Genomic DNA, 25,176 nt, shown 5'->3' with positions numbered 1-25,176 from the left:
TAGGCTAAGCTAGGCTGCGTCCCGGACCGCCGCCGCCAATATTATTATCCCGAAGTATAGCCACACTTTATTTCTGTCTACAGTAATGTGACTTCTCACACCCTGTGTGTGTGTGTGTGTGTGTGTGTGTGTGAGAGAGAGCGCTGCACATAAGCACACGGGTTGACTGTGAGCGAATTGTTTCCGAATTTGAGGGGGATCACAATAGGGGAAAGCCAGCACCCGGAAAAGGAGGGGGCTGCGTCAGGGCTGCGTTGCTTTTCGACGCAAGCGAATAGACGCTGGCGGAAGTGGTCATGCCAGACTAATGGCCCCCTGACTAATATGCAATTGGAACAACTCGACCGGCCTAGGTCTGACACAGAGGCGCTGAGTTATTTTATCTTAATAAAGTCAGTTTTATCCACCTCACTCATCCTGTCTCAGCAGATTCATTTCTATCTTTCAAACTACCACCTTTTAAGAATGGAAACCAGAAAATACACCGCACTCTATAACACCAGGGTGATCCCTGAGGGAATTTGTGAAGTTTGTTTAAGTATAAGCTTCATAATAAATTAATAATTTGCTATCCTTCTGACATTAAATAAGGCTGATTGAGGTATTGTGTGATACAGCTCGATCATAGTTATTAGTTATTAATGTTTAATCACCATGGCTCAATGTGCTTGTAGAGCACATTGAGCTGGAATTGTGTTTAATGTTTAAAGCTAATGTGACTTGCAAAGGAGACTGGTGTGGACTTTCAATTTAAAAAAAAATTGAAATACATGGTTTCGGCATTTTTTTGCGCCCACTTTAGGTTGGGCTAAAAAAGCTTTTAAATGACATGCAGATATCTCCCAAGTATTTGATAAGACAGACAGTCAATGATTTATGACCAATTAGATGTTAGTGTAACCTTCTGGTGGGGTGGGGTATCTATTCTAAATGTCTATGTCTAAGTTTATATCAGGTTACTTAAGATTCTAAGTTCACATTTGATTGGTAAGGGGATTGATTGTAGCTTAATACACCGTAAGATTAATGAGACCTCCAACCCACACAACAAACACGTGACCACGACTTGAGAGAATAAAAGTTTTGTATTTATAAAGATATCGATTCAAGAAAAAAGTTGCATTTGTTCTCTCAGCAATATAATAAAATAATAGAAATATCGACCCAGAATAATAAAACAAAAAGTGACATGAAACTGTACCTTACCAGCACTAAGTACTTAACATAAATAAAATGTATCCCGCATGGGACTAGAAAAAACACAAAATGATCACTGCTTAGGAATCTTAGTTCCTTCTAATTGTACCTTTAACAGTGTTTACCCTTCAAATATACCTTATTAACAGCTTAGTAAATTATTTGTCTTGGGCCCAAGAACCAAAGGAAAAACAAACCCCTGAGTACTCAGAATAAAAAAAAAGTTAATGAAAAATTTTGAAAAATCCTTCAAAAGGCTTTAACCTCCTTATCCACTATATGTTGAGATTACAGAAGGACATCATTAAGTAGTTTAATAAAAAATATAGGCTATAGCCTATATAAAAAATGAAAGGAAAATCAAACATCGTCTTTAGTCTTTATTATGGAAAAGAAGCATATTGGCACAATTACAAACAGAAAATGCTTTCACACAAAAGTTACGCAACACTTAAACTTTAACCTTTATGAAAAAAACAAACATCAATTTTAATTCACTAAGACACACAGCAAAGTTCATAAAGTGGCTCTAAACAGATAAAATATCAATGCGGATCCATCCTGGCGTCCTAGATGTTTCCGTCTCAACAGCCGAATGCGTTCTTGGAGCAGATGAATCGGAAACTACTGGTACATGGGTGGTTTCCCCAACCATCTGAAGTTTCATCAATAGAGAGAAAAAATAACATTAATTTTAAAATGTATTATTAATGTGAGTATAATTGGGTATTTTACTAGCCTGGAAATCCAGACCTGCCGCTAGGCGCTGGCAAATTAAATTTGCTGCGCCTGTTGGTCTGGACACTCTCCATTGAAGCTCATTAAATATGTCAAGAAATCCTGAGCTACGTTTCAATTGGTTCTATCTGATATGGGCGTGCCAGAGCCCTATGTATGGTGCTCAGGGGCGGACGTAACCGGATGACGACAGGAGTTGGGAATTACTATTGATTGTGGCCAGACCCTCTATCGTTCTAGATATGGGTCTGGATTTCCAAGCTAGTATTTTACAGCATGGTGTAGAGATCTGTACTTTGATTATACGTTTTGATGATCACTGATACAGAGATGTGTAAATATGTGTGTTGTTCCCTTACTCCACAACAGTCAGCACCATCACAGATAATCATAGCTTTATTTTCTTCATTTTATATTGTGAGAAAATAATAACATTTGAAAACAGTTATTGAGCCCAACCAAACACGGGGACTTACAGGTGCTGCGTGCGAAGATGCAGGGGTATGAGGTTGAAGAGCTTTGAGAGTACCAGTTGGTGTAATAGAAACCTTTTCCGTCAATCCACAGCCACTTGCTCTGAGGGACAAAGAGCATGCGTGTGAGGGAACTGCTGTTTTATAGTTTATTTGCTTTATTATTCATCTGGTCTCAAGTCAACCTGGAGGCTTTGGTCAATTTTGATTTACACAAAATGGGACCAGGCTCTGGAATTGCTGGGGTGGTATTTTTTCATGAATTCAGACCTGCAGGTTGAAGCCTCCCAGCCATGCATTGCTCTGACGCGCTGTCACTAACATGCTCTGAAGGAAGGTGTACTCTCTGGCGTTGGTAGCTGAGGCCAGGTTGCCACCCAGGCCGTTGCAGTGCTCCTGTTGGACAGAGAAAAACACAGGGGGATATTTGCGCCAATACTAAACTAAATAGTTTTCAAGCCTGTCATTTCCTGAACTGTCGGTGAAAGACTTACAGACCTACATATTTGATCACCATATTAGCCTCCATGTTAGAAAATGTAGTATTCAACATGTAGATGGTAGTTTCTAAAATAGCCTAACTGACTGATTGAATAGGTGTTTTCCTTCTTAACCCTAGAGCACTCACGCTAAATATTGTAACACTATCACTAACGCCGTGTGTATTTCACCCGATATAATATACCTAATAAAAAACACTTCTCATCAAAATATGTTAAAGTACAACAAATCATGGCAAATTGACGAACTTTCTTGTATTTCCCCCTCATAAAACTAAAAAAAGGTATCATGGGGGGGACCCTATAAAAAGGCTGTAAAATTAGTTAAAAATTAGCGAATCGTTAACAAGAATTTCCACCCATTCCTGGGACTTGTGGGCCTTTTCTAGTGAATCTCCCTGCACTACTGACAAAGGTAGAGTCTCCCAGGGTTAGTGTTCAAGGGGTTAATGGAGCTTACTAATCACTTTATATAAATATAAATATATATATATAAAATAATAACAGTGTTACATTGTTACAGTAGCAGTACCTCAGCAGTGTACCAGTTCATGGCAGTGTTGATGAACCTGAAGCAGCGTGCTCCGTTGTTCAGCCAGCCGTTTGGACAGATGCTAAAACGAGCTGCAGGGAGACACAAGAGAGAGAACATTGACTTCACTTCAACAGAGCAGATTGACTGTCTGAAATACACTATGAGAGGTCAGTCTAATCTCACATTTTACAGCCTCTGACACCAAAATCTGTTCTAATGAAACCAAAATCCCTCTGTAATGTTTCTAATGTACTTAGTTAATAGCCGCCCAATAACACTGCTGTGGTCCTTTCTATATTCTACATGAAGTTTCTGATATTTGGAGGCAGAGTTTAGACTTAATTTTCTCTTTCAGTACTAGTGTTATTGTTGTTGCCTTAACAACCTCCCTTATAAAGAACAGATTGAAACAGTAATGTGGTTCTTACATTCAGGTGCTTCTGCCTCTTCAGACACAGGTGCTGCAGGAACACAGACAAACACAGTCAACACAAATAATGTAAATACAGTGTACTGTACATATGTCCATAAACACATTATCAAAATGTATATTCTCATTGTCTGCAGATACTTGTTTAAAATCTCTTCCATTTGATTTAACTTTATTGCTCAACAATACTTGAAATAATAAAGACGTAACTGAAAAGTGATAGCTCAAATATGTAACTCAGTGTTTAGCTGACAATGAGCAGGAGCAACATATATTGTTCAGAGTCACATGTGGTTACCATTTTCTAAGACAGAGTCTTCTGGCACAACTTCCCCTTCTTTCATCATTTTCTCTTCCATCTCTGAAACATTAACAGATTCATCAGACCTCTTAAGTTATGAGTATTTAACATTACAGTATTAATCCAATGAGCTTTCCTACTTATTTACAGTTCCACGTAAAGTTGGGCTCTATATTTTTACACTTTATATCCTCTTAAAACCAAATACATTCATGGCCGTCACAGGCACTTCCTGGTTTCTTTCCAGTATGTATTTGATTCTAAAATGACTTGAAGTGTAAAAATATAAAGTGAAACATAATTAAACTATTCCTTTAAAGATGACACTTACCTGGTACAGCAGCCATCTGTTCCTTTGGAGCATCCACTGCTGCGCATGTAGATAAATGACATGAATGTTAATATCATACAGATGCAGATCTTACTGGTTGACTGTCTGTGAAAGCAAAAACCTTTTATACTGACCTGGAGCCATTTCTTGTTCTTCAGGTGGAGCTGCAAAGAAGAACACCACACTATCAGTAACAGAATCACATTAGTAACTTTTCTGTCTTTTCCTACGTAAACTATGTCTGTTTCTAAGAGAGAGAGAATGTGCATATTATATAACATGCCCAGCTTTTAACAGAGTGCACAGATACCACACTATGTTAGAGGCGTCCTGTTTGACTCATGAGCATAGATGACAGTGTTTGTGTTCTGTCTAGATGGTCGGTGTTCAAACTGACCTGCAAATGCAGCACAGAGGACGATGGAGAGAACCAGGAGAGTCTTCATGGTGATGGTCAACTGTTTGTTCTACGTGGAGGAATAGAAAACTGTCATTATAAATACACAGAGTGAGAGAGTATAACTATGAGCATCACTGTATAAAAAAGAAATGCAGCTTATGTCTTACCTGTCAGGTAAATGTGAGACGATGTTGTTCAGGTATAAGCTGAGTGATGCAGTGATGACCAGAGGCTGCCCTACTCCTTATATACACACACCTCAACCACACTTCAAAGTCATATCCATGTGGGCGTGTGGATGGCAGAACGTGCCAATGTTTGTTTATGACTGAGCCCAATGTGAGTGAAGACGATAGGGTGACCTGAACCTGAACCTTGACATATTTCCTGTAAGCACATTAAGTCTTTTATTGTCATATGCACTGCAACTACAGAAGGATTCATTGGCAATGTTGTGCTGAAAAGTATACATACATACAGTGGTGGCCAACATTATTAGAACACTGAGGTTGGTTGTTGTTTTTGTTGATTTGGCCATTAGAATACCCATACAACAAATCAAATATCGTCATTATGCTCTATAAGCCATGGAATAGAGCCATCATAAGGAGATAATTTTGCTTACAAAAAAAAGGTAGGCCTATTTTAGACTAGCACTGTAAAGTACACTTTAGACCACCATGGCGCCACCAATTCACACCTGAACCGAAAGGGGAGATCACACACACAAGTGAAGCATCTCAAAATTTGAAGTCTTAAGGACCAAGAAAGACCTCACTAGAACTGCGTGACCAGATCAACACCACAATGACTGATGATGGAACATTGTCTTCAAGAATTGCGTCGGAAACTCTAAAAAAGACTTGTTGGCAGAATAGCAGCAAAGAAACCTTTACTGAAAGAGAATAATAGAGTGTAACACATACAAGTTGCTACAGAACACAAGAAATGGACAAAGGAAGATTGGTTTATAGTGCTGTGGATCGATGAGTCCAACTTTGAATAGTTTGGCAACAAGTGTTCGACGGGGGGCGGGGTGGAGATATAAAAACGTTGTCCATTACCAACAGTTAAACACAGGGGTATTAACATGGTGTGGGGTGCCATTTCAGCCTCAGGAACAGATGACTGTTAAAATTGATGGCATCATGGATACGCAAGTATACAACAACATTCTGTTGAGGCATGGATTACCTTCTGTGAGTCGTCTTATTGAGCCTGGACTTATTTTTCAAGAAGACAATGACCCTGAACATAATTTTAACAGTTGCTAGAACTACCTGCGACAGACGGAACCTGCTGAAACATAAAATATGATGGACTGGCCCCCTCAAACTGCGGAACCTAAACCCCATTGAGCTAATTTGGGGTGTGAAAGTAAGGCTGGATGCTGGCCTTTGACTGAAGGAAGAGAAGATAACAGACAATTAGTGTGATGGAACAGATAGGGATAAGGATTTATTGTTGTAGAAAACGGTGCATGGCTTCCAGTGAACATTTGATAATTTAATTTTATAGCTATGATAACTGATAGACCACTAACTGGAAGGATTACATAAAGAAATAAAACCAAATAACGGGTCAGTTTCCTTGACCCTAACTTAACCAAGACAGCAAAACAAGTTCAATGACATGACATTGGATTCCATTTTGAGAATTGTGCCATATGTCCTCTCGTCATTACCCCAAAGACCACATGAACTCTCAAGTAAACAGACAACCTGCACTTTGCTCGTCCATCCCCCTGACACCACTGACATTTGATCTCCTCCTGCTGTCACTTTAAGACATTCTTTAGTTATGTTTTCACACTGTTAAAAAATAGATCAAAAACCTCGCCATCACTTTAACTTCGGATTGTTTTGCAACTTAATGGTCTTCACAAATGTAGCCCTCTCACTCAATTCTGGTTTGACTAAATTACTTTTATAGAATGTCCCTTTAACATATAAAAGTTACTGCATGGGTTATGAAATGGTGAGAGCTACGAAATATATTTTCTGGAATGGTGTACACTAAACACAACTTAAGGATGACTCTGGCTAAGATGCCAAGAGGCCTGGTTAGTTTATTAATGTAACTATACTGGCAATGAGCATTGATTTCCCATGCAGTGTATTTCAACGATAACTATAGCCCTTATTCAATATGAAACAATACAATCAACATGACAAAAAAACATTGGAAAGACAAGATTTGAGAGCAATATTAATCCGTTTTATTTCTAAACAATATAACTCAGCTCTCTTTTTCCCTTTGATTTAGATTGACTCATGAACACATGAAAACACAGCTTTATAACCCTATACTAATACCCCGGGGTTTTTGAAAGGTTCAGTTACTGGTACCAGTGTTGGCGCGCTTGTTGGAGCTCATACAGAAATCCTCTTCAAAAGAAAAGTCCATATACTCACACCCGAATCAGGCAAAAAGACACGGTAAACTCCTTCAAAAGGCAACCTCTTCCAAGAGGCAGCTACACGATCAGGAACCTGTCTCGATGCTCGGTCCAACCGGTCCAACACCAACTCCTCTGCTGCAGCACGTGGCAAAGTCCGTCCTTGTCCTGGCTTCTCCCGTACACGCAGTTGGTTATGCTAACCGCTAGCAAAACAGTCCCGCACTCGTGGTCAGCTTGCGTTAGCCCCTTAGCAAAAAGCCACACTTCTAAAACACGCTCGTTTACACTTTTAACAAAATAAACAAACCCTCACGCAAACGCCCGGTTGCAACTGGTAAATAGTATAACTGTTCTTCAAGTTAACTTTAAGTTTTCTCCACATAACATAGTCTCTTCAGTTTCTTCTCGCAGCTTCTTTTTCTCTCATCCACGGACAAATCTTTTTGTATCTCCCGCCCCTCTGACAATCCGACAGGTTAATCCACAATGACAGATACAATGATTGACACCTGCCTGAACAAATCCAAACCCATAAAAATAAACTGAGGGGTTCAAGGGCTCTTTAAAACATAGGACGTTTCTATATCTAACACAAACTTCCCCAAATTAACCAGATACATGTCAACAATATAATTACCATTTCAGGCCCACATTAGTGACAATTTAGCATAAACTGTACATGTAGGAAAACCTAATTTAATCAAATTAAAAGGGCGCTACACAAAGATTTGCACATGATCAGTAGGAGTTAAATTTATACTTTTATATATCCTCCTTTTTAACAGGTGACGAACAGGAGTAATCCTATGCTACACATTAGGGTTGACCCCGAATGATCAACTTTTCACACTTCGATAGAAGGGGCCAATCTCACTTATATATCGAATACTTGCAAAGTGTAAAATAAAGATCATTCTATTTTGGCTACATGGGGGTGCTGAATGCCTGATCTTACATGAAATCGCATGGATTCTCCCAATTAATCACTAAACATCGCCTATCATAGTATAAATATCAGCTGTTAATAAAAAATTGGAACCAACTCAAGCTTTAAATCAATCTCCTTAGTGTGAGTCAAAGACTAGTTTACTGTATGGCAAAAAGCAGTGGGCTCAGGGGGGAGCCTTGCTGGAAACCACGATGTAAACTAAAAGGGGGTGATCTCTCCGAGTTGGTAAGAACAGATGCAGTTGGATCGGCATAGAGCATCTCTAGCGGTGCCGGGGGGGAGAAAGACTGGAGATGGCAGTCCAATGGCGTCTTGCCATCTCCACGATTATTTTTTTTCTTCACGATTGCCAACCAATCACCATTCCCACTGCCCACAATCTCAGTTTCCATGTGACTTTCTCCGACCAATAGCGGGGCAGCGTCTTCACAATTCCCTCGTGACTTCTCCGACCAATAGCGTGTGGACATCTGCCGCTTACGCTCACCAGCAGCAGCATTTAACGTCTCTCACACAGGCAACCGGGACGAAGCTGTTGACACAACTCCGCAGAAGGTAGAGTCGTCGTTATCATTGTATCGATGACGCGCGGCAACGCCCGCTGCCGGTTTGCGGGTCCACGCGCATCCACTTGAGGTTCTCCTCAATAAAATTATGTATGGCACTTGATGATGACTGCTACAATATGTTATAAAATCCAAATAAATACAGGAGAGTCAGGTGGGCCAAAATGTGTTCTAAGTCTTTAAGGGTTAAGGTGGCGGATGATTATACAGTGCATTATAGTGTTAATATTTGAACTAAGGTTAAATTTCATAAATCGGTCAGAAAACATTAGCCCTACCAAATATGGTACCATAAGCATGAACATAGTCTCATCAGTTATAAAATGAAAACCCTAAAGGTCCAGAAATGGTCCCGGGATGCACAGAGGCATGTTGTCTGTCTGTACAAATATGACACTGGGTGAACACTGTTTCACACGTGGACCACATGCACGTGCTTCACACTCTTGAGCTTGTTTTGCTGTCTTGGTTAAGTTAGGGTCAAGGAAACTGACCCAGTTATTTGGTTTTATTTCTTTATATCATCCTTCCAGTTAGTGGTCTATCAGTTAACATAGCTATAAATCAAATGTTTACTGGAAGCCATGCACCGTTTTCAACAACAATAAATCATAAACCATCTGTTCTGTCACACTTATTGCTTGTTATCTTCTCTTCCTTCAGTCAGATCAGATCAGAACATGATCCAGGAAACAACATAAAATAATATCTCTGATAGTAGTTCACGAGTTTAGTTTTACAATCATAGCAAACAATTTGTTGATAGCAAACTGTTTCAAACATACCATCACTGCTTGGATGTTAACACATCAAGAATCTAACTTTATAAAATATATTACTCTTTTCTTCTTGTGTTTACAAAAGCTGAGCACCAAATCCCTTCAGAAACCGTACAATTATTAAGTGTGAAAATGTGGCACAGCCTTATTAGAAAATGCTAACTACAAACTCTTTAAAGGCACTTGAAAATGAAACATGAATTTACCAAACATTTCTTCTACACTAATGTATCAGCCTAATTGCTGTGGTCATACAAACATCACTGACATCTTTGAAAACTTGTTGTCTCTATCAGACTAATCTAATACCTGGCTTACACTAGGGTTGCTGGACGGGTCCCGGGATTTCGGGATTCCCGTGAAATGAGTCAGTCCGGGAGTACCGGAAATTGGCCGCGGGACCCGTCCTCCCGTTTTTTTTTTTTTTTTAGTTTTTTTTGAGGGGGGATATATTTTTAAATATTATTTAGACAGGCAGGCATACGAAATACCAGCGCCTCTACAATACTGAAAGTGCTGTGTCCGAGGAAGAGTCTGATGATACCCAAGAATATGCGTATCAGCCAGAGCCAAGCGAGCAAACGATGACCCAGAGCCTTACTGCACATCTGCAGCAGGCAGTCATTAGCCTCGTTAGAGATGTCGCCGTCTTGCTCAGACCTGCGCAATTATGACGCTCGGCTTGCTGAGCGCACAGCATTTTTGTTGTGCGCTCAGCAAGACGGGCTTCATAGTTGCGCAGGTCTGAGCAAGACGGCTCCAAGTCGAACGAGGCTAATGACTGCATGCAATGTCCCGAGCCAGACCAGAGGTATGGGAATGACCTCCACAAAATAATTTCAAACGAGTTTGCGCTCTTCGAGGCAACCAAAGAGCGACCCAAACACCTGCAGCAGCTCTACTCTGCACTTTCCACTAGGGTTGCTGGACGGGTCCCGGGATTTCGGGATTCCCGTGAAATGAGTCAGTCCGGGAGTACCGGAAATTGGCCGCGGGACCCGTCCTCCCGTTTTTTTTTTTTTTTTAGTTTTTTTTTAGGGGGGATATATTTTTAAATATTATTTAGACAGGCAGGCATACGAAATACCAGCGCCTCTACAATACTGAAAGTGCTGTGTCCGAGGAAGAGTCTGATGATACCCAAGAATATGCGTATCAGCCAGAGCCAAGCGAGCAAACGATGACCCAGAGCCTTACTGCACATCTGCAGCAGGCAGTCATTAGCCTCGTTAGAGATGTCGCCGTCTTGCTCAGACCTGCGCAATTATGACGCTCGGCTTGCTGAGCGCACAGCATTTTTGTTGTGCGCTCAGCAAGACGGGCTTCATAGTTGCGCAGGTCTGAGCAAGACGGCTCCAAGTCGAACGAGGCTAATGACTGCATGCAATGTCCCGAGCCAGACCAGAGGTATGGGAATGACCTCCACAAAATAATTTCAAACGAGTTTGCGCTCTTCGAGGCAACCAAAGAGCGACCCAAACACCTGCAGCAGCTCTACTCTGCACTTTCCACCATACAGCCGACGTCCGTGGAAGAAAGAGCGTTCTCGGTGTGCGGTCAGTTCGTGACAAAGCTCAGAAACAGGCTGAGCAGTGTCTCTTGAAGTCACACTTCATGAAAATAAAAGAAAGGAAAGCTGGAAAGTAATCTTGCTTAGCGTGTCAGTTTGAATAGGCTGTTAGTTCTGTCATGTCTTATTTCACACGTTAAGAGCAATCGGTAGTGCATTTTTTGTTATTTGCCTATCCTTTGGAAAATATTCAATTTAAACTGATTTCGTTCATAGAAATAAAAATAGATTGTTTGAAATACATTTGTTCGCCAAACACCGTTTTTTGGCCATGTTTTGATATTGAACCTCTGTGAATTTTTTTTCGTATTTTCTTCATAAAAACACCGTTTTCAATAGGCATCTTCTGGAAAATATTTTGCCTAATTTGAATGGCTTTTCTTCATGTTATTTAAGTAGAAATAAAACGTGATGTAATATAGCATTGTTCTGCTGCATTTATTTATCTATTTGCATTGATTTAGTCCCATTAAAGTAGTATTAAAGGGCAATAATGGTTTCAACGGGAAATCCCGGGAAATCCCGTGAGGAGCTCTGAAATCCCGGGATTTGAAAAGGGGCCATTTCGGGAAATTTCAGCAACCCTAGCGGGGCAGCGTCTTCACAACTACACAACTTTTCACGTCATTTGACAGTCGCAGACAAATCTACAATGTTGGACTGAAATCAAGAGAGTCTTGCTGGAGTTGCGGTCATCCAAACTCATTTCAGTCAGTCTTCTTCCCATCTTGACGTTCTGACATAATCAAACTGGTTTAATTTTATCGTTAGTCTTGAGGGTTGGCTCATGCAAATAGGGAAGTTAAATGACCTGAACACTGTCAACACTGCGCTCTCTCCAGCACTAAACACGACGCAGGAGAAGCGGCATTAGTCGCGACCAAGCCCCAACCTTAGCGACTTTTACCGGCATCCAATAAGGAAGTGACCACAACTGTAGTAACCGGAAGTGCCACTAGGGGGGTGGAAGCAGAAGACAGCCATCTCTCATTGACTCACTTGTTAAACAGGCTGTTTTCAAAGTCTTATTAAACCTATTTACAGCCTGGTCCACAAAACCATTTTAGTCTGTATGTTTAGGTCATATCTTCATGACAACACTGAGGGGGGTGAATTTTTTCGGCCCACGCTAGTTTTTATTTTATCGGAGGTTAAAATGTATTGGTGCGATCTCTTGAGTGACAGCTCTCCGCCCGTTGTCCCTCACTTTGCATCGGAGGTATACGTCAGCTATCTCCCAAAATGGCGACGCGCACAAACCAGGATTATTGGATGCCGTGTGAATAACTGAGGTCAGCCCGGATGCTACATCCATATTATTTACTATCTATGGTCGCGACCTGTGTCCGCCTGTGAGGCACTTTTTTTGGACACTTCTACCTAGCAGCCTCGGCTGAAGAACAAGGCCGACAACTGCCCAACCTTAAAGCTGGGAACACACCGCACTGGCCGCGCGGCGAGATTACATACAAAGTCAATGTACTAGCGTGTGGCCGCGCGTCCACCCAATAATCGGCGTCCAGCGGCGGGGGCTTGCGCGGCGCGTGGCCGCGCCTCATGAGAGGCGCGTGAATCGGGAGCGCGGCCATTAGCGGCGCATAGAAATTGTGTCATCGAAGGAGCGTGAATCGAAGGCTTGTGCGGCGAACACGGCGCTGCAGAAAAAGATGAAAATGTTCATCTTTTTCTGCAGCGCCGCCGGGTGGTCTGCAAGACGAGGTGGGCGTGTGGAGTGAGGACATTGGGCTTCCAATACATTCTGCAAATATGTGTATTTTGCATCTGTTTAGCTGTTGGTTGTACTTTAGCCAAGGTAGCGCCGGTTAGCATAGTGAAACTCACCCAGCTGTGTGCTGCTCCTGAGGATAATATGAACCCAAAGTTGATGGCAGTGTCCGTGTGGAATTCCATATAGTACAGCGAAGCACCGGTGTTGTCCTCCGTCAGCCGGCACACTTTCACTTTCAGGTAGGCTGATGTCTGCCTTTATTTGTGCTGCTGAGCACACACTGCTGTTGTTAATGTGTTTAGTATGTTGCTGAATTGCTGTTAATGTGTGTGTATTTGCGATCGGGGTGCGTGTTCATGCTGTTTTAATGATATTTGTGACAAGACTTCTGCTGGTTACACAGTGAACCTACATCTGTATTTTTTGGCACAGCTGGACCATGTTATTGTTGTTGTTGCACCGTAAGTGAGACGGGTCTGATCTCGGCGTCGGCGTCAGGAATATATGGCCCAATATGATCAAGCGGCGAGCCTCCTGCGGTCACGCGGCCAACCGCCGCCTACGATGAGCCGGCGGTTGGCCGTGGCGGCGACTGCGGTGAACATGGCCCAATATGACCAAGCGGCGAGCCTCCTGCGTTCACGCGGCCAACCGCCGCAGGCGGCCAATGCGGTGTGTTCCCGGCTTAACACTTTACCGTCACATTTAGAGTTGGGAGTTAGTGTTATTGGGGGACGAGATCAGCAAATAAACCCGGCAAAATAACTAAAGGATCCCCACGCTCGGAATATTGAATTCACTTTTTTTAATTAATCACATTCGTGTTTGCAATTTTTAACGTGGTCAGGCATGACATTTAGCCTACGTGATAAGGGCATATAGTTGTTTATATTTACTTAAGATTAGAGTCCACCTAGTCCATTTTGATTGCTAACAATTACTTTTTTATTTGATTTGACTGAAATCACTTTTAAATTTAGTAGCAAGATTGGAAATAATATTAATCTCAAAATAAATCTGTCCTTGCAAAATTTTAGTCTGTGACTAAAAACTCAGAGAACTAATAATTGTCTTCAGGTGTGAATCGATTGTCTTTAGATGTGAGAGGGTGTCAGTCTTCAGTCTTTTCAAAGTCTTTTCAAAATCCTCTAGTGTGAGCCCAGCATAACATGAACATGAAAATTGTTTGAATGCTTTTGAATTAGTGTAATACATAATTAATCAAGTGTGTTTCAAAAAACAAATACAGCTTTTGCAGACATTATTTCCCACATGTTCTCACATGTGAAGCATCTCTGCAATACATTCATAGCAGACACTTTTTTCAACATTTTCAATGCACGCACACACACACACGCACACACACACACACACACACACACACATCTGGAGTAATTTGGTCTTCAGTGTTTGCTCATGGACAAGGGTAAAATGCAAATTCTCTTTCTAATAAAGATCAACAGCTGTAAAGATGACACAATAAGTAAATGTTGTTAATTGTTGTATAATTTGTTGTGTTTTTTCTACAAAATTCAATATATATATATTTTGAAATATACTGTATGTTTGTATTTTTTCTTATGTCGAACATTTGGTTTTCTGTTTTCATGCTTTTCTTTATTTTCTTTTTACTATTTATACATTTGTATGTTGCATTGTTGGAGAGAGCCTGATAACAAATCTTTTGATTGGACTGTGAACAAGTTGTTTGAGCAAACTGTTAACCTGCTCACAAATAGATCAAAGTGCAGGTTCTACAGCTTCACTCACATTGGGCTCAGTCATAAAAACATTGGCACGTTCTGCCATCCACACGCCCACATGGATATGACTTTGAAGTGTGGTTGAGGTGTGTGTATATAAGGAGTAGGGCAGCCTCTGGTCATCACTGCATCACTCAGCTTATACCTGAACAACATCGTCTCACATTTACCTGACAGGTAAGACATAAGCTGCATTTCTTTTTTATACAGTGATGCTCATAGTTATACTCTCTCACTCTGTGTATTTATAATGGCTGTTTTCTATTCCTCCACGTAGAACAAACAGTTGACCATCACCATGAAGACTCTCCTGGTTCTCTCCATTGTCCTCTGTGCTGCATTTGCAGGTCAGTTTGAACACCGACCATCTAGACAGAACACAAACACTGTCATCTATGCTCATGAGTCAAACAGGACGCCTCTAACATAGTGTGGTATCTGTGCACTCTGTTAAAAGCTGGGCATGTTATATAATATGCACATTCTCTCTCTCTTAGAAACAGACATAGTTTACGTAGGAAAAGACAGAAAAGTAACTAATGTGATTCTGTTACTGATAGTGTGGTGTTCTTCTTTGCAGCTCCAGCTGAAGAACAAGAAATGGCTCCAGGTCAGTATTAAAGGTTTTTGCTTTCACAGACAGTCAACCAGTAAGATCTGCATCTGTATGATATTAACATTCATGTCATTTATCTACATGCGCAGCAGTGGATGCTCCAAAGGAACAGATGGCTGCTGTACCAGGTAAGTGTCATCTTTAAAGGAATAGTTTAATTATGTTTCACTTTATATTTTTACACTTCAAGTAATTTTAGAATCAAATACATACTGGAAAGAAACCAGGAAGTGCCTGTGACGGCCATGAATGTATTTGGTTTTAAGAGGATATAAAGTGTAAAAATATAGAGCCCAACTTTACGTGGAACTGTAAATAAGTAGGAAAGCTCATTGGATTAATACTGTAATGTTAAATACTCATAATTTAAGAGGTCTGATGAATCTATTAATGTTTCAGAGATGGAAGAGAAAATGATGAAAGAAGGGGAAGTTGTGCCAGAAGACTCTGTCTTAGAAAATGGTAACCACATGTGACTCTGAACGATATATGTTGCTCCTGCTCATTGTCAGCTAAACACTGAGTTACATATTTGAGCTATCACTTTTCAGTCACGCCTTTATTATTTCAACTATTGTTGAGCAATAAAGTTAAATCAAATGGAAGAGATTTTAAACAAGTATCTGCAGACAATGAGAATATACATTTTGATAATGTGTATATGGACATATGTACAGTACACTGTATTTACATTATTTGTGTTGACTGTGTTTGTCTGTGTTCCTGCAGCACCTGTGTCTGAAGAGGCAGAAGCACCTGAATGTAAGAACCACATTACTGTTTCAATCTGTTCTTTATAAGGGAGGTTGTTAAGGCAACAACAATAACACTAGTACTGAAAGAGAAAATACAAGTGTAAAACCTCTCTCTAAATATAAAAAAAAATGAATTAGAATGTAAAACAGACCAAAGCCGTGTTATTGAATAGCTATCTTCTGCTGTTTTCTAAAGTATATCAGATAGGCTATATTACAGAGGGATGTTGGTTTAATTCGAACATATACAGGTATTTACTCTTTCATAGGCTGTAAAATGTGAGGTTAGAATGACCTGTCAGTCAATCTGCACTGTTGAAGTCAAGTCTATGTTCTCTCTCTTGTGTCTCCCTGCAGCTCGTTTTAGCCCCTGTCCAGATGGCTGGTTTAACCAGGGCGCAAGCTGCTACATCTTTATCAACACTGCCATGAACTGGTACAATGCTGAGGTACTGTGTAACTGCTACTGTGACACTTCTATTATGTTATTGTGAGTAGTAAGCTCTATTAAGTGGGGAAAATAACTTACCATCTACGTACTGAATATGTTCAACTACATGTTCTAAAAACATGGAGGCTGAGATGGTGATCGTATTTGTTAATAGCTCTCTTAAGGGGTTGCATGTATAAAACGTGTGCAAACTGGATTTCAGCCGCAGAAAAAAATATTTAAGCTGATCTACTAACGATTGCGCATTGAGGATTGTGTGTCAAATAAAATGCGCTGTCCATTTAGTACATTTGCCATAAATGAATATGCAAAATCGGGCTTTTCTTCCCAAGTGCACAAAATATGGGAGGAGTAGATGTAAAAAGGTTTATTTAGCACATACGCTGTGATTTACAAAGAGTGAAACTAATTGCAGTCGTTGTGGTTGAATCTTTAATAATATGTTTGAAGAGCTGGGCCCTCATTTATGACACAAGAACCTTGCGTCAACCCGGTTGAAACGTGCGTAAGCACTTTCACCGCAAACTTTGGTATTTACAGTATTGTATAACAATATTCCCTACGTAAAAGTGTGCGTATTCCTACGCCAACTTTCGACCATGCGTAGAGCTCCCGTAACGTTTTACCGACTCGGAGAATCAGCGATACTCAATGAAAACGCCACGAAATAAAGCTCAGTCATCAGAAAAACACACATATTACTATGAAACGCTATATAATTAATCAATTATATTTATAAGCTTACTGATATAGTTCCAAATGTATGCTGCTGCAGTCTATGGCATGCAGTTATGATGTAGGTTGATCTACTTATCAAGTAGGTCTATTACATGTTTTGTTTTTTTAATTGAATTGTATACTACTCTATAACAATATCCTATACATCGGGAGGTGTTTCCATGTGTGGCTAGTGGGAAAGCAAATATATTTTAGGGGGTGTGTAAAACGTAGTTTTGTACAAAATTAAAGACAACCAATATAAATTAAAACTGTATATTCCGTTAGAAAAAAAATCATGTTATGAATTGGTGTTGCTGAAAATATGTGGATCTCACAGGAGGGAAAACATGTTCTGGAAAAGACTAAAATGCATTGTTAAACTTCTCACAACATATTTTATATAGGCCTACATATAATGCCTACAGGTAGGCTTATACGTGATATTTCATACCGTACAGAGTTGGTTCGAAACTGCTTTACGTAGACTATAATGACTGTGCCAATCATGATATGAGATCAGTGTGTGTATGTGTGTGTATCATGATATTTCATCAATCCTTCAATGTCTGTCCATTAAATGAAAGCTTTAGATTCAAGGACATTCTATTCAGACGAAGAACATAATATATTAATAAGACAAGAACGTTTTAGTTGTATTGCTGCAAGGATCCCCCTGTGTTTTTTCTCTGTCCAACAGCAACACTGCAACGGCCTGGGTGGCCACCTGGCCTCAGCTACCAACCCCAGAGAGTACACCTTCCTTCAGACCCTCACACAGGTGGCTGGTCAGAGCTGTGCATGGCTGGGAGGCTTCAACCTGCAGGTCTGAATTCATAAAAAAAAAAAAAAAAAAAACCCTAGCCAGTCCAGGGCCTGGTCCCATTTTGTGTAAATCAAAATGGACCAAAGCATCCATCTTGACCTACACCAGATAAATAAGAAAGCAAATTGACACTAAAACAGAAGTTCCCTCACACGCATGCTCTTTGTCCCTCAGAGCAAGTGGCTGTGGATTGACCGACAAGGTTTCTATTACACCAACTGGTACTCTCCAATCTCTTCAACCTCATACCCCTGCATCTACGCACGCAGCACCAGTAAGTCCCCGTGTTTGGTTGGGCTCAATAACTGTTTTCAAATGTTATTATTTTCTCACAATATAAAATAAAGAAAACATAGCTATGATTATCTGTAAATGTGCTGTCTGTTGCGGAGTATGGGTACATCATACTTATATGACAAATCTTTGTGTCAGTGATAGTTTAAAAATAAATTGAAATCACAGTATTAATCAGTTCAGCTCTCTACACCATGCTGTAAAATACCCAATTAAACTCACATTAATAATACACTTTAAAAGTTAATGTTATTTTTTCTCTCTATTGATAAAACTTCAGATGGTTGGGGAAACCACCGGTGTACCACTAGTTTTCAATTCATCTGCTCCAAGAACGCATTCGGCTGTTGAGACGGAAACATCTAGGACGCCAGGATGGGTCCGCATTGATATATTTTTTTTCTGTTTAAAGCCACTTTATGAACTTTGTAAAATAATATAAGTAAAAGATTGAGTGCTAACTTTTGTGTAAAAGCTTTTTCTGTTTGTAATTGTGCCAATAGGCTTCTTTTCCATAATAAAGACTTGTAATAATGGGTCAATGTTTTATTTTCCTTTACTTTCTTCTTAATATAATAAGTACTTGATGTCTAGCTGTAGTCTGAAGATGAAAGAAAGGTAAAAAGTGGATTAGGAGGAGTTTTGAAGATTTCTTTGCTTGTTATTTCTCAACTTCCTTTTGAATTTTTATTCGACACCACAGTTTTATACAACCTTGGGGGCCAAATATACTCTTCTCGAGAAAATATATCAGCTGAAAAAAAATGGCCACAATTGACCAAGACACCATCGCAGGGGCGCAATTTAGCAGCTAGTCATAACTCATTGACTATTTGTCCAATGAAAAACTTATATCTGCATAACACATGTCACTCAAAAGCTTTGTGAGCCGAGCCTATGGGGCTCTAAAAATGCCAAAACCTGAGACAGGCGGCAGGCACGTTCAGAAGTATTTATAAACTATCATCCAGCTGCGTCACACCATACCCTAAATCAGCTCAATCAATGCTTATTAAAGGCAAAGTTCAGTATTTTTAAGTGGGGCTGTATGAAGAACTTATGTACAGGTGACACTCATTAGAATATAATAGAAAAGCTCTTTATTTTAATATAATTTAATTAAGAAAGTTCCATATATACTAGATGTTTTATTTATGTTTGTATTATTATTTTTTTAACCATGTTCAATAAAGACTAATAATAAAAAAAAATGTATAAGACATATATTGATATAGGGGAGAACGGGGGAATGTGAGCCATCGGGTAATGTGAGACACCCCCTGTATCTAGGCAATGGAGCACATTTTTGGTCATGTGAGATATATGTTTTCAAGCCCCTCTCATTTCCCCTTGGCCATGAAAGAGAGGACCTCATGGTGATGTTGCAAGCATGTTTTTTTAACAAAAATGTCTTTTTTGCATGTAAAAGTAAATTTTCTTGCTGTCAACTTAATCGATTGTTGTGCCAAAGCAAACTGATTCAGGTTGAAAAACTGTGGAGTGGGTAAGACTGTTTTAGTAGCAGGCTAGGTATCCCCCCGATGCCGTGCGCTAGCTTAGCACGAGCGCACTCTGCAACTAGAAGGACTGAATTAAATGTGTTGAAAACTGTCTCCACTGATAAAGAACACCAAGGCTAACTTGGGAATAAGGCCCTATGTCTAAAATCCTGAACTACCCCTTTAACATTTACATCACTATTTAAATTACAATTTCCAAACAACATGATTTTTGTTTTGCTTAAATTCAATGATAATTTATTATTGTCAAACCACCTTTTTAATTTGCTCATTTCAGATGTAATTGACTCCAGAAGCTGCTGCAAGTACTCTCCCGTACAAACAATATTTGTGTCATCTGCAAATAACACAAATTGTAAAATATTTGATGTTTTACATATGTAATTTATGTAGAGAATAAAAATAATTGGTCCTAACACTGACCCCTGGGGGACCCCACAAGCAATGTCCAAACAAGCTGACACGTATTCACCCATCTTCACAAACTGTTGCCTGTTCTGTAGATAGCTCCTCAGCCAGTTTAATACAACCCCCCTGTAGTGTTCTCGTGCAGTGTGTTGTTTACATAACCATATCACCAGGAGACTACAGTCCGATACAGGCACTGGGTAAGTGCATTGAACAAATCAATGATTGGATGTGCCAAAATTTCCTTCAATTAAACAACGATAAAACTGAAGTAATTGTCTTTGGTGCCAAAGATGAACAATTAAAAGTCAGCGCACAGCTTATATCCGTTATGTTAGAAACCACACCCCAAGCCAGAAATCTTGGTGTTGTTGTAGACTCCGACTTGAATTTCAAGAAACACATAAAATCAATTAATAAATCAGCCTACTACCACCTAAAAAACATATCAAGAATTAAAGGGCTTATGTCTCAGCAAGATTTAGAAAAACTTGTCCATGCATTTATCTTTAGTAGACTTGACTACTGTAACAGTGTCCTTGCAGGCCTTCCAAAAAAATCTATCAGACAGATTCAGCTAATTCAGAACGCTGCTGCTCGAGTCCTCACTAGGACCAAAAAAGTAGATCACATTACCCCAGTTCTGAGGTCTTTACACTGGCTTCCAGTCACTCAAAGAATTGATTTCAAAATACTGATGTTGGTTTATAAAGCACTAAATGGTTTAGGGCCAAAATACATTACTGATATGCTGATACGTTATGAACCGTCCAGAGCCCTTAGGTTGTCTGGGACAGGTCTACTTACAGTCCCTAGAGTTAGGACTAAACAAGGAGAAGCAGCTTTTAGTTATTATGCACCAAAAATCTGGAACAAACTCCCAGAGAACTTGAAGTCTGCTGCAACTCTGTTCTTTTAAATCGAGTCTGAAGACTTTTTTGTTTCCATTTTAACCTGCAATTTTCATTTTATTTGCTTCTTTTATTCGCTTTTAAATGTTTTATAATGTGTTTTATGTATTCTAATCTTGCCCCTGTAAAGCACTTTGAGTGGCCTTGTGTCTGAATTGTGCTATATAAATAAACTTGCCTTGCCTTGTTGTAACTCTGACTTAACACCGAGTTAAACCGTAGCCAATGAAGACAGAATCGTAGTAAGGTTGACCATTTACTGTCACAATTCCTCATTAACAGACGGTGAAAACTGTAAATAAAAGGATACAAAAATACTGAGTGTACATTTTGACTAAACAGCATGTTGGACATATTAAATTAATGCCTTGAAAGACAACACACCCCCTGACACCATACCGTTCTAATTTATTAATTAATATATCATGATTTATGGTATCAAATGCTTTTTTGAGATCAATAAAAACACCAGCTGCATATTTCTTTTGGTCAAGGGAATTTGTAATCTTTTCAATTAGCTCAATGACTGCTAATGAAGTGGATCGGTTGGGTCTGAATCCGTATTGGCTGTCAGTTAGTAAATTGTGTTTATTGATGAATTTGTTAAGTCTAGCAGCAAATACTTTTTCTAAGATTTTTGAGAATTGAGGAAGCAGTGAAATAGGCCTGTAGTTTGTGAAGTGGTGTTTGTCTCCAGTTTTGTACAGCGGTATGACTTTTGCAATTTTCATTTTTCTTGGGAATTTACCAGTTTTAAATGATAAATTACAGATGTGCGTTAATGGTTTCGAAATTCCGTGAATATTCTCATATCAATGTCACTATAGTCAGTAGAAGTTTTATTTTTGCATTTATGGACAATTTCACTCTCTTCCACTGCTGTTAGAAACATTGATTTTGGATTAATGTCTATGAAATCATTAATCCTGTCATCAGATCTCACAGGAACAGGTATTTTTTCAGCCAGTATTGGTCCAACATTTACAAAATATTGGTTGAAGCCATTTACTGCATCATCCATATTATCAATAGTCATATCATTTTCAATAAACTCATGTGGATAATTAACTTGTCTATAACCATTTCCAGTAACATTATTCAGTATATTCCATAGACCTTTAATATTGTTTTTATTATTATCTAATAATTTTCTATTATATTCTTTCTTACTAATTCTCATAATGTTAGTTAGTTTATTTTTATATTTCTTATATTTATGTTCTGCATCTTTGGTTCTAAGCTTTATAAATTCTTTATATAGTGTATTTTTCTTTTTGCAGGCATTTTGTAATCCCTTAGTTATCCATGGACTATCTGGATATTTAAATTTCATTTTAATTTCTTTTATTGGGCAATATTTATCATACAACAATTTAAATATCCCCAAGAATATTTTGTGGTGGCAGTTTTGCATATGATATATCTCTGGACTCAAATGTTGGAATACTTATTAATGCAATAGGAAACATTTGCTATAAACTTGTATAGACCTTAGTGCAATGATATATATATATATATATATATATATATATATATATATATTGAATGTGGTTTAGTTGTAAACTGAAATGTACATTCCTCAAATGCGTATCCAACAAACCACTCAGACGGGCCCCTCTCTGTCCCCCCCCCCCTCACCCCCCCCCCTCCCTCCTCAATCTCCCTTGTGGAGAGTAGCCAGCCTGACTATACATTTGAAAGAGCACAATGTTCCTGCAGACAGCCTCCTGCTGTTCTAGGTCAGCCTGCCCCACCCACAATTATAATATGAATGTATATCTCAAACCTGTCTGCCTCCCAACCTGTCTTCCCCTCCTTCCCCCCACCCAGCCTTACCTGTCTACCTGCCTCCTTCCTGTCTCCTACGATGTCCTTAAATAGTTCATGATTTTAAGGGAACATTGTCAATTTTTGCAACAACGTCACATGGGTTGGAACCAGTGCACCACTCCGCGGAGTTTTCTTGCTTATTGATTGAAAATAAACCTGTTTCCTACTACAACATATCACTGTTGCTCTGATTTTCTCACCACAATTTCATAACCTTTATCAATATTTTCTTCTTTATATAATGGTTCCCAATTTTTATTTAATAATTCATTTTTTAAAGTGTTTATTGCCTCTTCTGTCCGTACTCTTCTGTACTTGAATGTACTCTCCCGTTTTTCCCTTTTTTCCCTCTTGTAGTTGTTATTGTACACAAGAAATACTGGCAGATGGTCACTGATGTCATTGATCATTAATCCACTAATTGTATTATTGTCTATAACGTTTGTAAATATGTTGTCTATCAATGTGGCACAGTGAGATGTGATCCTGCTTGGTCTGGTGATTTTCGGATAGAGACACAGACTGTACATTGTATTGATAAAGTCATCAGTTGGTTTGTGATTATTGGGATTAAGAAGATCTATATTAAAATCCCCACAGATAAATATGACCTTTTGCTTTGACAATGTGTACATTTTTTCCATCCATTCCTTGAATATGTCAATATCGGAACCCGGTGCTCTATAAATACAACTAACAATCACAGTCTTCTTATTTACCATGCAGATTTCAACAGTTAGACATTCTAATACATTTCCGATTGCAGTTGTCATTTCATCAATCACCTTGCAATTAAGGTTTTTGTCCACATACAGAGCCACACCTCCTCCAGTCTTGTTCTCTCTGCTTCTGTAGTTCAGTTCATAGCCATTTAGAACAAAGTCCACCCCCTTTTCAGGGTTGATCCAGGTTTCTGATATTGCAATTATGTTAAATGGTTGTGAACATTTACGTAAATATTCCTTGATTGCATGGACATTTTTGCTCAAATGCCTGCTGTTAAAGTGAATTATTGACAGTTTTCCAGTACAGTCAATTTTTGCATTGAACTGCTCACTAGTGTAATAATGACAGTTCTCATTGAGGTTGAAGAAAAAGTTATTGTCCGGGTCTATATCATGATCAATATCCTGTGTTTGGTAATCTGTGTATTCAGAAGTTTTCAGCTGTACATGCTCATAATCACTAATCAAGTCAGATAAACGGGTAATGTCATCCTGGGATTGATGTGAATTGACAGTGCGTGTGTTGGAATGTGGAGCGTCAGTGTGTGGTAAGATGGACACTTTAGCGTGATGTGAGACAGATGCCATGTCAGTACTTGCCCAACTCCTTGATGCTCCTGATGACCATCACTTTGGCCTCCTCTGGAGTATCGCCGTTGAGTTTGATGAACACTTTGCAGTTCCTCGTCCAGGTTTGTTGAATCTTCTTGTTTTTTCTCAGATCGCGTGCTACATAATGTAAAAAGGGTAGGCGCAATAAGCTAAGGCTTCAGCCTACACCTTTTCGATCAATGCTGTTTATAGGAAATTAATATGTAAATTGCGATGACAATTTTGTGTTATTTTGTGTGTTTTTTGTTATTTTATTTTTTTAACTTGTGTGGGTGATGTTGTGAATATGTTTTGATCGAAATAAATAAATAAACTAAACTACTTTGGCTATGTCAGCATTGCGTTTGACCAGGTGCTCGTTTATGTAAACATCCGTCCCCTTCAGCTTCTTCCACTCCTTCAGCAGTGCGATTTTGTGCTTTCTGTTAGTGAATCTCAGGATAACTCTCGGGGAGTCGTGTCGCTGATATCTGTTATCCTTGCTGCGCTCCGTTTTGCGCTTTCTCATGGGCAGCGGGTGACAAGCCTCTATGTCAGGGGTTTTCAAAGTGTGAGAGAGTGAGCCCCCCCTCAGAGAACAAATTTCAGCGGAGCCCCCCCCCCCAAAAAAAAATTATTATTTTACAAATTTAAACATGTTTTTGAAACATTCTAAACATTTTTGTGCGTTTTTAAACACATTTAATACATTTTAACATCTTAATCCAGTGTTTTAATCCTGCTTCCTTTAAGCATGGATACTACTGACTGAGTGTGCATCGGAGTGAGAAAGATAGGCAGACAGACTTGCCCAAATTATTGACTAGTTAAATGTCATTCACACACCCAGTGTTTTTTCACTAGTGCCTC

General features: G+C 39.4%; 1 protein-coding gene across 2 annotated transcripts; it reads right to left on the bottom strand.

Moving 5' to 3' along the window:
* Positions 1–1,483: 1,483 nt before the first annotated feature.
* LOC307251809 (ladderlectin-like) lies at positions 1,484–7,729 on the bottom strand. Of its 2 annotated transcripts, none has more exons than XM_080029228.1 (11): positions 7,320–7,729; positions 5,073–5,292; positions 4,903–4,972; positions 4,640–4,669; positions 4,506–4,544; positions 4,172–4,234; positions 3,872–3,904; positions 3,441–3,532; positions 2,679–2,804; positions 2,412–2,511; positions 1,484–1,852 (listed from the first exon to the last, which is right to left on the bottom strand). In XM_080029228.1, the coding sequence occupies exons 3-11, from the start codon at positions 4,949–4,951 to the stop codon at positions 1,782–1,784; spliced, it is 603 nt and encodes a 200-aa protein (XP_079885354.1). In that variant the 5' UTR covers positions 4,952–4,972; positions 5,073–5,292; positions 7,320–7,729; the 3' UTR covers positions 1,484–1,781. The 2 variants fall into 2 exon arrangements, with proteins under 2 accessions (XP_079885354.1, XP_079885355.1); XM_080029229.1 differs by having other exon boundaries at positions 7,221–7,322.
* Positions 7,730–25,176: the final 17,447 nt, after the last annotated feature.

The sequence above is a fragment of the Ammodytes marinus genome (genome assembly GCF_949987685.1).
Source record: "Ammodytes marinus genome assembly, chromosome: 6".
Taxonomy (NCBI): Eukaryota; Metazoa; Chordata; class Actinopteri; order Uranoscopiformes; family Ammodytidae; genus Ammodytes; species Ammodytes marinus.
The sequence above is the reverse complement of the archived record's forward strand: the minus strand, read 5'-3'. Positions and strand labels throughout refer to the sequence as shown.

What these genes read in the sequence shown, in the direction of transcription:
- LOC307251809 (XM_080029228.1), bottom strand. Translation starts at nt 4,951, where the DNA reads ATGAAGACTCTCCTGGTTCTCTCCATCGTCCTCTGTGCTGCATTTGCA. An exon ending in AGAGGCAGAAGCACCTGAAT is followed by an intron (nt 3,533 to 3,871) that starts GTAAGAACCACA and finishes GTCTCCCTGCAG; the next exon opens with CTCGTTTTAGCATCTGTCCA. An exon ending in CATCTTCGCACGCAGCACCT is followed by an intron (nt 1,853 to 2,411) that starts GTAAGTCCCCGT and finishes ATGAAACTTCAG; the next exon opens with ATGGTTGGGGAAACCACCCA.